The following is a 16,443-nucleotide window of genomic DNA, read 5'->3' as shown; positions in this document are numbered from 1 at the left end:
TATTCCTATTACTTTTCCCTTCGTATTGGGTGGTTATAAAGAGGAGCTGCCTCATATGGGCCAATAGGCCTTCTGCAGTTACCTTTGTTCTTGTGTTCTTATTCCTATATACTCTTTATTTCACCTTACCTTTCGTACTTTTTGCCTTGCTCTTCTTCCTCTAAGATTTTCTTCTCCTCACCTCTCTCTTGCCTATTTATTGCCTTTAACTCCTTCCTTCATCACAATTGACTTGAGAATGATCCAGGACAGACCGAAACGTCGCCGTCCCTTCACTTTCTAGTGTGTGATTTGGTCAACATATAAAATAAGATACTAACTACCTCTTTATCTGTGCTATGTTTTCACTCTCTATCTCTCATTTCTGATACAAAATTGTGAATTGACTAGTGAAGAGGTGAGTAAACCCTGGTTAGGAAATTGCATGTTACTTCCACATAACACTTCCAATTAGCTGACAATAGCAGAAATTGGCCTACTGTTCAACCTCGTTGTGGTCTAGCTGCCCTAATACAGGTACTGTATTAATTTTTGATTTGACGCACCTCCCATTACCTCTGGACGGTGAGAGGCCACGCTTTTATAGCTTACCACTCTAGGCATTGCCAACTGAGCATTTGCATTAATTGTAGTTGCAGCTATCTAAATTTGTTCCAATCACTTACTTCCTTGATATTCCATTGAGAATACAGGAAATGTATTAATATTTCTGTATTATGTATTTCTGGCAAAGCATAAGTTTCTCAAAAATTCTAACAGCTATTTCCCATATGCTGTTACAGTACACATTACCTGCAGCAGCATTCTGAAGTGCATCAACCACAAGGCCTCTCTCTGGAATGAAGCCATTTGAGCCACTCTTTCCACTGTCTGATGACATAACCGAGTCTTGTCGTATTCGAAAGCTTCTTGATGGTTCTATATCTCTGTAACAATAAAAGGCAAAATTTATTAAGAAACTTGCTATTTTCTAAATATCTCTAAATAAAACAAGCCCTGCATTGAATGTAATGAAAAACCAATTTCTGGAGGAACCCAGGTTCCTACATCAAACTATCATCCTGAAATTGCTTTACACTCAAAGGTCACATAAGCTGTGGCTAGTTCTGTTGGCTATTGGGAACCAAAGCCAGAACCTGACCCCCTCCTCACAGAAGTGCAGAGAGCAGGTGACAATCTGCCACCTCACCAAAAGAAAGTCAGTGTAGTTTTACAGACAATTGGAGGATGCACAGAAAACAAAGCCTTGATAAACCACCAAAGAACTACAGTAAAAGAGTCACATGGAAGGAATTCACTGAAACGAGCTCGAAACTTGTAGTACCAATTACCACCACCAGGAGACCCTGACCCCGGCTCCCAGCTAGCTCCCAATGTCAGTTCTGGGTCCAATGAACAAACCCATGATGAACTGATGAACCTGGAGTGTGAGGGAGGGGGAGGCAGGGAGCCACTGGAGCTCTTTCAGAAATTAACATTTCATTACCATCAATGCAGGGTTTCTGGAGGGAGCCCCTTGTGGCTCCCTGAAGCTGCACAAACTACAGAGAACAAGAAATGGACTTGAAGTACCAGGAAGGAGAGAGGCAGTAGGCACTTAGGACCAAAGAGGAGAAACCAGGCCAGGTGACATGGCTCAAAGCCACACATGACTAATTGGACCCAGGAACACTAACCAAATACTTTTGTCACCTACACCCACAATAGAATGCCAAAACCCTTTGCCCCATATATCAGGCCATGATATGTGAGAGAGAGAGAAAAAAAAGAGGCTAAAGTTGCATATTTATGAGCATCATGGACTTGAGGCTGGCTAAACTTGATGACACTGTGGACATCCTAGGAAATGCAAGCCTTGCAATAGGGGACCAAAGATGGGGAGAATGAAACAGTGAAAAAACAAACTATTTCAAGAGAAAATACTATGAGGGAGCTTAACAAGTTCTATAATGCAAGTGATTGGAAAGTTATATTGTTAGTCAAGGAAGTAAAATGGGAGGTATGCCAAATTTTATGAGATATATAATGAAGGCACAACAATATTTACACCAAAACAGATGCAGGCCTAGGAAAAGGAAGTGGTTCAACAGAAATTGTGAGAGGGCCAGAGAACAAAAGACAAAAAATGGAATCAATATAAGAAGAGGACTAATCCTCAAATATAACAAAACAAACTAGCATAAAATAACTATATGGCAGTGAGAAGAGAAGCAGAAAGAAACTTTGAGAAAGGAATAGCAGACACATGTGAAATAGAGCCATGCCAGTTTTATAAATTCATTAAAAGCATGTTGCATATAATGGATAAAATGCTTTAGCTGAAAAATGGGGAATAGATATACAGAGAATGAAAAGGAAATGTGTGAAACACTAAATGAACAATTCCAAAGTGCACTTGTGCAAAAATGAAGCCTTCAGAGAACCAGACATAATATGGATTTCAGAGAACAACATAGAGTACATAGAAGTGTCTTAGAGATGAAGGAGAAAAACTGCTCAGGAAGTTAGGTAGATACAAAGCAGTTGGCTCCAAATGTAGTTTCACTAAGGGGTTCTGAAGGAATGTACACTCAAGCTGATCATTCCACTTCTGTTGATTTTTCAGGCATCTTTATGTACAGGAACACAAACAAAAACAGTAAACATGGTTTTAATCTACAAAAATGGTAGAAGAGGAGACCTTATAAATTATAGACCTGTATCGTTGACAAAAACATACAGATCATAGAGCAACTTATATTATGATGTGTAACATCTCAACTTTAGAAAGGGAAATTACTAACCTTTCATTTATATCCTTTACTGTTTGCATATGAGTTGTATATAAGGCAGCATATTCATTATTGGCCTTCATAAGATCGTTGTGTGTGCCCAATTCAAAAACACACCCGTCCCGCAGATACACTATACGGTCACACTGAGGTAAATACTGAGAAAATATGCATCTTTATTAATAGTGCAAATAAACTGACAACAGACAAAAAGTAGTACATTTACAATAAGGATAATAATTCACAAGAATGAATTACACAGATTAATCTCCTAAAATTCATGAACATTCAAGCATATATATATTTATCCACATTTACCTATAATAGCCTCAATAGGAACAGGAAGTCAATAACTTGTCAAAGGTCCCCCCTGATTATTCCCCATATTGCATAGCAGTATCTGAATAATATATTACTAAACATCATTTATATAGGGAATAACCAAGTTTAAGCAATCTACTGTATTCTCAATGTGGTGTTTCTTTATATCATTGTCAACACTCTTTAATATGGTTATGAATTCCAATAAAAACGAGTCCATATGAAAGTGACACAAGATCCAGCGTTGAAGGTAACGAAATGGCTCTGTCTGGTGGGTACCCCCTTCTGTATTTTTCCGAGCTACTTACCTGGAATCCTCCAAACTTAATTACTAGTCTAGCAAGGTATCTAGGTTCAGAAGATTCCGGGTGAGTAGCTCAGGAAGATACAGAGGGTGGGGGAGGGCTGTTTCAGAGATCAGGATTTGAGTAAAATATAAAGTTCTTTTCTAAGAAAGTCACTTCATTGCTCTTATAGCAAAGAACCTTCTAGCCCCTGGACAGGTCTGTACAGTACACAATCCAAAATCTGGACCTCCAAATCATAGATTCTTCTAAATAACGGACCAAATCAGCCAAACATATTTCCTCTTCAAAGATTGAATCTTAAAAATCCATCATATCATATTTTTTACTAGTCAGAAAATTCACAGCTTCATGAAAAGCTTGTACAGATATAAGCATTGAAAAGCAGAGCTGGAAGGGCATGCATCGGACATGGTGGCTGCTACAACAGTGATGCCCATTAAAGAAACTGGGATAATTATCTGCTGATATTGTCTATTGACAACAGAAGCAATTGCACACTTCAATTGTCTGGAAAACCAGAGTAGTTTATGGGTTAAAGTATAATACAGTACTGTACTGTAAAAATAAGATTGGCAAGAAATTACTAAACCAAGTTAGTCTGGATTGGTAGTGAATGCTTTTGTGAATTAAGACCCTGTTGATTATTGAATTAAGACCCTCTTGTTGATTATTGTAAATTGTTATGTTAACAAAATCCCTCTGTTATTTGGAACAGAAATCTAAAAACATGTTCAATAGTGAGCCTAATTCAATTTCCTTAAAACTTTTTAATGTTAATATATCCACAAAGTTCTATCTAAAACTATAGGACCAAGACAAAAATAAAAAGTACTGGAAATGGTACTGGCTACACATTGAGATACTTATTGTACAAATTAACACCTATGCATGAAAAAATCAAATCAGAAATAAATATTTTCTTTTAATATTGTTAAAATGTGTTTTCTGATCACTAGAAAATGTTAAAATATATTTATGTAGCTTACTTTGGCTGTGGTGGAGAGAAGAAAGCTTGTGACGACATCACAATTCACAAGCGTTGATGGATAAGACATCCATTTATATCAGACATTTATTTTTATCACAGAATATGTAGAACATTGGTATGCACAGATATATTTATGTAATTAATATGCGCACCATAATATAATATTAGAACAATAAAACATACTGCTTTTGCTATATTATACTATATTCATATGTTTTATATAACTTTCTGCATGTTTATGTACTGTTGCGAAGCACTAAGCAGTCTTGGCAAGTGTGATAATTTCATAACCATTGATCCACTGATCGATAAATGGCATAGCAACATGCATACGTCAGTTGACGATGGCACCTGACAAAGCAAAGCCTAATATACTAAGCACATAGTATATTGTGCTAAGTATAGCCAAAACACTCCTATTATTATCAGAATCCTGGTCCGGGATGCAGCAAGCAGTTACGCAAGTACTTATGAACCTGTACATCTTTCCTCAATCTTTGGTGACTTTGTTTACATTTATTAAACAGTTTACAAGCATCGTAACTTCCCAATCAAGTGTTATCTTTCTTATAATCAGAACCTGGTGCTTCGGAGCTCATAAACTGTCTAATACAGTATATGTAAACAAAGCCACCAAAGATTGAGGAAAGATGTACAGGTTTGAATATGTTGACCAAACCACACACTAGAAAGTGAAGGAACGACGACGTTTTGTCGCTGTGAACTGTATTACCTTATAGTTCACAATCGACTTGAGAATGGTCCAGGGCAGGCTGAAACGTTGTCGTCCCTTCACTTTCTAGTGTGTGGTTTGGTCAACATATTTCAGCCACGTTATTGTGACTCCTCGTCTGCATGTACAGGTTTGTAAGTACTGTAGTTGCATAACTGCTTGATGAATCTGGCCCCTGGTTACTAAATCCTGAATATGAATAATTTTTCACATTTCATTTTGTAAAGAAACATGAGGTCCCGTTGCATGATGTGTAGATGTACTAAAGTGCAGCCATATGCTGTGGCTGTCAATTTTGCACTGCGAAAATTATCACCAGCATTGGGTTCACTGATATCTGAACTTTGTACATCGTCTTTATCACTGTCAGGGTCTTCTATACCACTATCTATCAGTGGTGAAGGGGCCTCGTAGCCTGGTGGATAGCGCGCAGGATTCATAATTCTGTGGCGCGGGTTCGATTCCTGCACGAGGCAGAAGCAAATGGGCAAAGTTTCTTTCACCCTGAATGCCCCTGTTACCTAGCAGTAAATAGGTACCTGGGAGTTAGTCAGCTGTCACGGGCTGCTTCCTGGGGATGGAGGCCTGGTCGAGGACCGGGCAGCGGGGACACTAAAAGCCCCGAAATCATCTCAAGATAACCTCAAGATCATCAATAAATAATTACAGATAAAAATGGAAATACATACCTGAAGTTGGTGTGTAACAAAAATTGTTGTCTTTTCTCGAAGTGCTCCCTTAATGACCCACTGGAAGATGTGGTTACCAACATGTGCATCAACAGCACTAAGAGGATCGTCTAGCAAATACACTTGCCTAGAAATTCAAACAATAACAGATATTACTCTTACATTTCTTACAAATACAAAGTTTGTAACTACAGTACAGTATTGTAAAACAGTTGTAATAATTAAAAAATAGAACAAAGAGAGAATACTGTGGCTGTAAATACAGTAAGAGTCTGAGCTCTTGTTCAATTAATTAGAACAAACATCTGAATTACCATACAGTGTTGGGTTTTGCTATCGAGTCACTGAACAGCACATGGTAGCCTCTGCTCATAATACTCATAACACAAATTATGCTAAAACAATGCATTAATAACAAAGAAAAATAATATTTAATTTTATTAAATATTATTATTTATTGTTAAAACTACATGTGTGTGTGTGTGTGTGTGTAAATCACAAAAATTAACACGTGATGAAAAATATGAGTGTCAGACCATGAAGGAAGAATTGAAACAGAAAATTCTTGATGGGATCCTCCCAGAAAAATGAAACATACTTATTTGCATAAATGGCTCTAGCAAGAGACAAGCGTTGCTTCTGCCCACCAGACAGGTTGATGCCACGCTCTCCAATTTCGGTAAAGTCTCCAGCAGGCATCGCTGCAATATCTTGATTAAGATTACAAGCATGAATTACTCTATAGTACCTGTAAACAAATACAAAATCTTTTTTTAGAAGACAACACAGTTCTAGCTGGATTTATAGTCACTGTAGTACTCAATAATTATAGCTCACTAGTCCATGAAAATATTATCTTTAATCATGATAATCACCCAATGTATCATACTGAATTTTAATTTGCATTTTCATTAATTTTGTTATTTTGCTGTACCACAATAAACAGATAAATGTTAAACAATGGTGACTGAGGGCTTGTCTGTCCAGGGTATAAAGGTTGAAATTTGTCATGGTACATTATTTATCTTTTATATTTGTCTTACTTTACAAAGAATGCCAAAAGTAACAACAAATTATCATTTTTTTTTAATATTTGTTAAAAAGCAATATTTGGTTAAATGTACTGACAGTTACATTGTCAGTGACCAACAGTTTAAAGGGTCTTCCCTATCACCTTTTTTTTATAGATTGGCACAATATTTGAAATTTTTCCTTTATCAGTCAATTAACATCCAAAAAATGTGTACAGTATATCTGTGATTAATTTAATGAATAAATAATCAACTGTTGTCACTAACATCATGTCATTCCTAATCATCAATGGAGAGCATATTTTTCCTTAGCGCTAGAGTACCTGAAATACACTTACTTCTTTGCATCAAAAGTTTCATCAAGAAGAATATTATCTCTAAATGAGGCATTGAGTATCCATGCTTGTTGTCCAACATAGGCACAGGCTCCATGGAGATAAACTTTCCCAGAATTTAGCTGCATATGGCCAAGCAAAGCACTTATCAATGATGACTTGCCAGCTCCTACACCTCCACATACGGCAATCAACTCACCCTGAAGATGTTTGTTTGTATAAAAGTTTCTACAGATTTCCAATCACAACACATTCTGCAAACTATTATTATATGCATCATGGGAAATTAAGGTAATGAGTATTGCATAAACAAAACATTTCTTTGTGCACTGTTAAGTAATTCACTTCCTTAGGCAATATCCCAATATCCCAGCTTAAAAAACAAAGGAGACAAAATATCAATATCCAAACCCCAGAAGGATAGGGCTCTGCTGAAACCGGCAGGCACGAAAGAATGGGGGACAGAAATTAGATGACAATTAACAGCCAGGTCCAGAAGGACATAGGCAGAGACACTGAACTGAAAAGGAGTGCTAGAATGGCTGGATTAAATGCCAAGCTTTTCCATGCTTATGACAGGATTAATCCTGAAGATAGTGAGGAAGGATCTCTATCACCTGGTCATTATTTAGGCAACAGAAGAAATGATGAAATAATCAAAGTACATTTGATAAACATGAGTGGCACTCAGTTTTACCATGTTGTGAATCCTTTATTAGTCTGTTTTTTTAGCATGCAAACCTTAGGATATCATCCCAATGATAGAAGCCATCCTGACTGTTATGCATCACTAAAGAGAGTTATCTCTACTGGCTTTCCTGCACATTGCTAAAATTTTAATAAATTTAAATGTTCTTCCTTATTGAGTACACAAGAAATAATTCTACCAATGATTCATTTTTATTTTACTTTCACTTATGGTTTCATGTACATGAATCCATCTCTTTGCAAGAACAAGTTCCAATATAAAACAGAATTTCATAATAAAATTAATAAAGTTAAATATTAATAATAAGGTGATTATTAATAAACATCCTTACCCTTTTGACAGACAAGCTGATACCAAACAATACTTCTGTACATTGAGGATCTGTAACTTTCTGTAACAAATCATCAGTTGGAGATCCAGTATCGTTTTTATTCCTGAAAGTGTAAAAAGCCAGCGTTGAATGTAATGAAATGCCATTTTTTTTGGAGAGCCTTGGAGGCTCACTCACGGAGGTAAAATCATTTGTATTGTAAAGAGTGACCCCTCAAACTTCATAGCAGTGCAATTTAAAATGAAGGATATTAAGGTAAGTGTCAAAAGACTTTCTTTGAAGGTCAGCAAATATTTCTTTTAGGCACTCATTTTTGTCAAGTATCAAGTCAAACTACACAAAACCTTTTTCATTCCAACTTTTTTAAAATCATTTACTCTTCATTTTTTGTAAAGATCAAAAATAAAATTTTGTCCATTATCAAAATGTGTACATCATACCTTCTCTTCTCTTTTCCCTTTTTCTCTAGAGAAATAGTATTCCAAGCGAGTGTGGCATCATGCAGAGCAACAGCAATGTCTTCAGTTTGCGGCTCTTCAACATATGGAGTCAACTCATCCATTAGGAGGATATTCTGGGTGTTTGGAGCATTATTTGGGCTAAGTTTTTGTACAGAAGTAGTTATAATAAATAAGGCATTCTTAGTTTAAATGCTGCCAACCATATTACAGTACTCATAATGGCAAGGCTTGTGCTTATTCTTGATGAGATACAGAATGATTTTCAAATTAAGAATGACATTTTGTAATATTAAAGTTATTACAGATACTATATATATATAAACTAGGATATGAATAACTTAAGTGAAATTATTTACTATCAAAATAGTTTATGTAATTCATGACAAATGCACTAATAGTTTAGATAAATATATATGCTAATACTGTACAATATTAATAATCTTGCATATATTTACAAAGCAAATCAGCCATGCTTGTAACACTTGTAATAACATGCACATAACAGTATGCCACACGAACCAATCTTAAAGGGCTTTATATCTACAGAGAAGCCACTATATCACTATATTAAGCAACAGCCCTCAGTAATTATACAAAACAAATCTAAAGAAGGTACAGTCTATATACAGTATAATTATAAACATATATATCTATATCTATATATATATACTGTATGTGTGTGTAATATCTATAACATAAATATATATATATATATATATATATATATATATATATATATGTGTGTGCATGTACGTGCAAGCATGAACGCATACATTTCCAATTGATTGACAGTTGAGAGGCAGAACCAAAGAGCTAGAGCTCAACCCCCCAGCAAATACAACTAGTTGAGTACAACTAGGTGAGCACATGCACACATGCAAGCTTGCACACAGAGTTCAGTTCTTGCACCAGTAGTGTTTCTCATCTATAAAATGATCTACCAGAAGTTATATAGAACTACTGTATATGTAATGCTTGCTGATGACGCTAAACAATACTAGGGAAGATAAGAGACTGACTTTTGTCATGCCCCTCAAGATGACCTAGACAAAATAAGTGTATGAAGCAACACTTGGCAGATGGAATTCAATGTGAATAAATGTCATGTTATGAAATGTGGAATAGGAAAAAATTGGCACACACATCCTATAACTTATGTGGAAAGATATCAATTAAAGAATTCTAATAACGAAAGATCTCGGAGTGGTTCTGGATAGTAGTGTGTTACTAGACAATCGCATAAAGAACAGTGTGCGAGGAGCATATGCTACGCTTTCGAACTTCAGAACTGCTTTTAAATATATGGATGGTGAAATATTAAAGAAACTGTTCACAACTTTTGCAAGATCAAAATTGGAAAATGCAGCGGTTATATGATGCTTATATCTCGAGAAGCACATCAATAAACCAGGTTGCTGTGATCACTACATACAAAATGGTAACAGAAATAGACAAAATTGACAAAGAGGAATTCTTGAAACCTGCAACTTCAGGAATAAAGAGGTAATAGATTCACAAGGAAACACAGATGCTGAAAATATATTTGGTTCTCTTTTGTTAAAAGGAGTGGTAGATATTTGGAGCAAATTAACCAAGGCAGTAGATGCTAAAACCATCAGTAATTTCAAAGTGTCACATGACAAAGAGTACTCAGAAGATGGGATGCCACGAGCGTAGCTCTTATACTGTAACTACGTTGAGGTAATTACACACATACAGGAGAGGCTAGAGGTGTTAAATATGTCAAAGCTAGAAGATAGAAAGAAAAGAGGTAATATAATCACTATGTACAAAACAGTAACAGGAATCGGCAAAATTTACAAAACGGAATTCTTGAAATCTGCAACTTCATGAAAGAAATTATAGATTCGTGCTAAGGAAACAAAGATGCTGAAAAAATATTAGAAGGTTCTCTTTTTCCAAACAGAAAGACAGATAGCTGGAACAAGTTAAGCGACAAGGTAGTGGATGCCAAAACCGTCAGTAATTTCAAAGTGTCATATGAAAAAGTACAGTACTGTACTGCAAAGATGGAACACTATGAATGTAGCTCTCATCCTGTAAGTACACTTAGATATAACACACACACATATATGAGTAGTTTTATTATGTTACAGCCAGTAACTTAAAGCCAAATAAAGTGACATGATAAATCATAAGTATGAGAGCATTTTAAGGACTATTTAGTGGATGAAAGAAAACACCTTCCAGCTTCTGCTAAGCAAGCTTTCCATGGACAGTACCATGAGAATCAGTGTAGTCAAAGCCTAAAAAAGAGCCCATCACCTCTTCAATAAAGCAACTAATATTCTCTAACCTCAACTACTTTAGGGCATTCAAAATTTTAGGTTTATTAAAAAACTCATGCTAAAATGTGCAATTTTTCACCTTGATCCTACTTAGGGAATCTCTTCCCTCGGCAATGGCTTTAATTGCAAACCTCAACATATTAAATGATGTACGAGCATTTCCCAAGAGATAGGCTATCACTGTCATACCCTAAAAGAAAAAGCACAATTATAGACAATATTTTTGTATACATCACACAATATCCTATACTGAATGTTTTATTGAAAAGTCAAAACAACTCATTTGTCCCTTCAATGTACAATTTTTCAAACCCCAACATTGAATATAATGAAATCCCTCTTTATGGTGGAGCCCCAGTGGCTGCCTGAAGCTATCTTACTGAGTTTGCTCCATATTAAAAGATCACATCAGTTGCAGAAGTTCTACTTGGCCTAACAGTACCTGCCACCCCCCTTCCCCCACAAATGCTCAGGTAGCGAGTGACAATTTTACCAACCCACCAGGAAAGCATCCAGAATGTCAGCGAAGCTTTACTGACAACTGGAGGGTTCACAAAAAACAAATCAAAACAACCAAACAACTCGGCAAATGATCCACACAAACCAGACTATTCATTTAAACTAGCTCGAAACTCATTTGAACTGATTACCACCACCAGAAAGCCCGGCCCCAGTCTTCAACCGGCTCCACTGACCAGCCAGTTTTGGAGCTGATGAATAACCCACCAATAAACTGACAATCATGGAGGGAAGGGCAGGAATCGAGGAGTCACTGCAGTTTTGGTGGCTCTGTCCAAGATGCTCGACACTCTCCTTCAGGATGCAGTGGTGGCTTTATTTATTTATACTTGGCTCGTCATGTGTAGATAGGTTGTGCTGACCCAGGCTATAGATTTGATTGCGCCCTTCAATCCAGGTTACATCTCTTGCGGAGGCATTTTTCTTGGTTCTTGCATCCAGGTGCAAGGTTGGAGAGCTTCATGCTCTTCTCTGGAGGAGGATGGTTTGTTCATTTGCATCCTCCTCCTTTTCTGGTGAAGAATTAGTTATTTGCAGAGTAATTTGTATTTTTTTATGTATTCTTTTCTACGAACCTTGCAGTTGTCTTCATTGCTTTGCTGACTTTCTGAAGACAAAAGCAAGATAAGGCCCCAACCCGTTGGAATAATCCCTCTGCTTGTTGCACCTGAGTGGGGCCAGGTTCTGGCTGTGGTTGGTCCTTGGTAGGCCAAACAGGATTCCTGTGACTGATATTTCACAGTAGAGGAAGATAGCTTTAGGGAGCCATCGGGAAGCTACTAGAAAGAGGAGTTCCGTTACATTCAATGCTGCTTTGTTTTTTTGTGCACAGGCAAAGTGGCTCCTTTGATGATAGCAGCTCTTTAATAGATAATAATTTACTTCACATATTTTACTTTGTGCCACTTTCATGATGATGGGACCTACCTGTGTTTGTCATCATACTGGATATACTGATTGTCATATGTATTTATTTTACATATTCAGATGAAGAACTTCAGTAAGCCCCAACAATAATGTGTTAAAAGCATTGAATGAATGTCAGTAGTGCCTCAATGCTAAATCCAGGAAAACTAATGGTTTAGACATGAAAATGATGATGTTCAAGTGATTTGATGCTTCTGCCTGGCCTGTGCTGATAAAAAAAAAAAAGTGTTACATGTTTGATCTCAATAAATCCTTCAGAAATTATGAAAAGTAGACATTCCTTTTCGGATAATTCTGTTTCTTTGTAAGAGTAATTCCTTAACTACCAGTCCCCATATACAAAGCCTCAATATACACTCTCTTCTATTATATCTGACAAGTACAATACTGTATGTTTCGTAATGTCTATGCTCAGTAATCCGAATTAGATTGGGCCCACCCTCCTTCAGTTAGTCAGACATTTGTGTTAACCAAATTTCTTAAGCAGTAAAGTTCAAAAGTTAAATTTCTTTTAATTTATTCAAATTTTTCTTGGCAGAAATCTCTGTAACCTGAATTTCTATTCAAGTTGACAATTCAACTACTTGAACTTGAATATATTCGGGTTTCTCATTTGGCATAAACCATTAATCTGAATTCCTATTCAAGCTAAAAAGTAAAAAGGGGTAAAAAAAAAATCAAATGTAAATTCATTCGAATTACTCGGAGATTCAGGTCGCCAAAATTCAAATTACTGAGCTCATACAGCACCACATTTATTTAATTAATTTGACAAAATTCACAACAACCTGGACAGAATTAAAGTACTGTACCAAGCAACACATGCATAAATTATACAACTGAATCTTTGGGAAAGTACTTTTTTATTTCAATACCGATTGCAACCAACATATTCCCTATTTAAAATGAGGTATGCCAGTACTGTACCACAAGCTACAATATATATATATACTGTATATATATATAAACAGTTTACACTATAAATTACACCACAAAACCAAAACAAGATGAATATTACGAGGAAATACAAGGTTATAATACCTTACATCTCTCCAAAGAGATTTGCCCCTCACGAATATGCTGAATGGAATAAGTGATGCAATCCATACCAAAGTGTATTAGCCCAGCTAGCCCATAATACGACCATGCCTATGATGATAATCGTTTAATAGATTTTTCCTCAGATCTACTGTATACATTGAAAAAACAAATATATAAAAAAAAAGACAGGAACTACAATTCCTACTTACAATGGATCATCTTCACAAACAAATCAGACATCTCTACTAACTTTATTACTGACATTTAGGTATGAAAAAAAAGGAGCATGCCACTACAAGTACATGGAAAATGCCCCTAGAAAATGCTAAGGGTAAGTAATTAACAGTATATTCTCAATTTAGATTAAATACAAAATTAAAATGAGAATACAGCACTGTTCTTGTATTTCCATATCAGAGACAAGGTAATTTACATACAGTACAGCAGTGCCACCTCCAAAATCAGTAATATTCTTCTGAACCCAATCCAGATATGCAAGAAATCTGGATACAAGTATCCAAATCATTGCTCTATTTGGTTATCACCAAATTTTTGTAATATTCATCTGCCAAATTATATAAATCATGTTTCTGCATATTTAGACAAATAATACAAAACAATGATTTTGTTTGCATGTCAAACTACTAGGGAGAATAAAAGACCCAGATGACTGTCATGCCCTTCAACATGACAAACAAAATATGCAAATGAAGCAATACATGGTAGATGGAATTTAATGCAGACAAATCCAGTGACATTAAATGGGGAAGACACGTCACAAGTTACCTTATAAAGTATGTGGAAAGATACTAAAGAACTCGAGCAAAGAAAGATATCTAGGGGTGGTTCTAGCTAGTAAACTGTTACGAGATGTTCACATCAAAAACAGTGTGAAAGGAGCACATGCTACACTTGCAAACCTCAAAATTACTTTTAAATACATGGATAGGGAAATACTAAAGAAATTATTTACAACACTTGAGAGACCAAAATTGGAGTATGCAACAGTTGTACAGTATGTCTATACTGTAAGAGCTCACTAATCTGGACCTTGTTAACCCAGAGTTTTGTATGCCAAACTTCTCCAAACTTGGACAGAAATCTGTATTGCTGAGAGTTTCTGCTGGATTACTGAATGACAGAGAGACCTATGCTCACCAGAAGCCTTAGTGCTGGCAGCCAAAACTGACTGCCAATCTACCCTATGTAAATTTATGCCTATTGCATGTGCAGAAACATGAATTATGTTGGTTGTGGTACAAAAAAAAACTTGAATGTTTTTGGACCTAATAAGGATGTCTGGCTATATCAAGAGAGGGGTGGGCCCAAATATGATCTGGATTAGCGAGCATTATCAGTACTTGTATCTATAAAAGAACATCAACAAAATAGAAAAGATGCAAAAACATGCTACCAAATGGTTTCCAGAGCTAAAAAATAATAGCAATGAATAAAGATTTGAAGTGCTAAACATACCAAGGCTAGTAAATAAAAGAAAATGATGAGATATGATCACTGCATAAAAAATCCTGACAGGAAGCAATAAAGTTGACAAGGAAGAATTTTTAAAACCTGTAACATCTAGAACAAGGGGTCACAGATTCAAGCTTAGAAAGCAAAGGTGCCAAAAAGTTATCTGAAACTTTTTTTTTTTACATTCAGAATTAATGACAGAACAATTTAAGTGAGAAGGTGATGGATGCCAAAATGATCAGCAGTTTCATAGGATCATATGACAAAGATTATACGGAAGACAGGACACCACAAGCGTAGCTCTCATCCTGTAACTACACTTAGGTAATTACATATACAGTATGTAATTACAAAACAAAATTATTTGAAGCAAACAATGCAAATGGACACACACACACAATAGTCTTATTTGAAGAGAATAACAGATCTCAAACCCTTTTGATCTTAATATATAAAATTTTATACTGCATCCGATTTTTGCTATTTCTTCAGTACGGAAGTTTCGCATCAATTTCTTGGAGGACACCTAATTACCCAACTAAAGCACTGGTCCAACAAAGCCTTAAGAAGATACACCAGTCCTCTGGATCCCACCCTTGTTTATTGGAAGTCAAGAACGTTATCTGGCTCTCTATACAATGCAAGATGAGCTTGGGATCAGAGATCAACCCAAGGTCAAGAAATAACCTCACCACAGAGTCAACGTGCAACAAAACACGAACTGCTTGAAGAAAATTAGGTACCCTCAGGAAACACGGAAAATTATCATTGCTGCAGTGTAAACACTAAATATAATATGCCTGACAGCCACTTGCAGGCATCACAGGTTACCTAGGGACCCAGGCAGCCTGCCCACTCACCTAGTCACAACTACATGAGCACAGAATCTCTGATGCAGCTCATCCTCTGCTTTACATTTAGACTAAGAGGTACTGGCTATCCATGGATATGTATATGTATTTCATTGGACAACGTCCAATGTCTCTGTCCAATACATATGAAATGCAGCATACCATATACTGAAATATTTGTATACAATCTAAAATACAGAATCAAGATGAGGCCCCTTAAAGTAAATAAAACGTAAATACTGTAAAGGAGTCAGAAAGTGCATTTAATGATGTTACTACATCCTCAGCTTTTAATAAAGTGCAACTTGTTTACAAATACTGTATTCTGCAAAATATATGTTCAATCTATAATAGTGATCTGAGAGCTTGAGATAAAACTACTCATTCTGTCACTTAGAGGAAGCACAGCCCGTAACTATATCTCAAACAAGCACAAAAAGAGAAATACAAGACATATTTAATACATACCAGTAGCATACATGCACAAAGATGAGACACCGTGAGCGTAACTCTCATCCTGTAACTACACTTGCGTAATTATGCAAGCACTTATTCTCCCTTTTAAAATCTGTACATTAAATAAGTGACTTACATCAAACACATACAGTAATATATTTCAAACTGATATTATAAAATAAACAACAGT

The 16,443-nt window shown here is 36.0% G+C and overlaps 1 protein-coding gene across 10 annotated transcripts in view; it reads right to left on the bottom strand.

Moving 5' to 3' along the window:
• LOC123760336 (ATP-binding cassette sub-family C member 5) overlaps positions 1-16,443 on the bottom strand; it is a 58,701-nt gene that overhangs the window by 25,271 nt on the left and 16,987 nt on the right. For 7 of the 10 annotated variants that reach the window (XR_011230901.1, XR_011230903.1, XR_011230902.1 and 4 more), the window contains 8 exons: positions 13,474-13,581; positions 8,657-8,790; positions 8,217-8,319; positions 7,180-7,376; positions 6,409-6,558; positions 5,811-5,937; positions 2,784-2,929; positions 793-926 (listed from right to left, as the gene is read on the bottom strand). Coding sequence is in view for 7 of the 10 variants with exons in the window: in XM_045745939.2 (XP_045601895.2) it covers positions 793-926; positions 2,784-2,929; positions 5,811-5,937; positions 6,409-6,558; positions 7,180-7,376; positions 8,217-8,319; positions 8,657-8,790; positions 13,474-13,581 (1,099 nt within the window). In the remaining 3 variants the exon portion in view is untranslated. Of the gene's footprint in view, positions 1-792; positions 927-2,783; positions 2,930-5,810; positions 5,938-6,408; positions 6,559-7,179; positions 7,377-8,216; positions 8,320-8,656; positions 8,791-11,065; positions 11,177-13,473; positions 13,582-16,443 lie in introns of all 10 variants that reach the window. The other 3 variants (XM_045745944.2, XM_045745947.2, XM_045745942.2) reach the window with 2 other exon arrangements.

Source organism: Procambarus clarkii, chromosome 39, assembly GCF_040958095.1.
Source record: "Procambarus clarkii isolate CNS0578487 chromosome 39, FALCON_Pclarkii_2.0, whole genome shotgun sequence".
NCBI classification, from domain to species: Eukaryota; Metazoa; Arthropoda; class Malacostraca; order Decapoda; family Cambaridae; genus Procambarus; species Procambarus clarkii.
The sequence above is the reverse complement of the archived record's forward strand: the minus strand, read 5'-3'. Positions and strand labels throughout refer to the sequence as shown.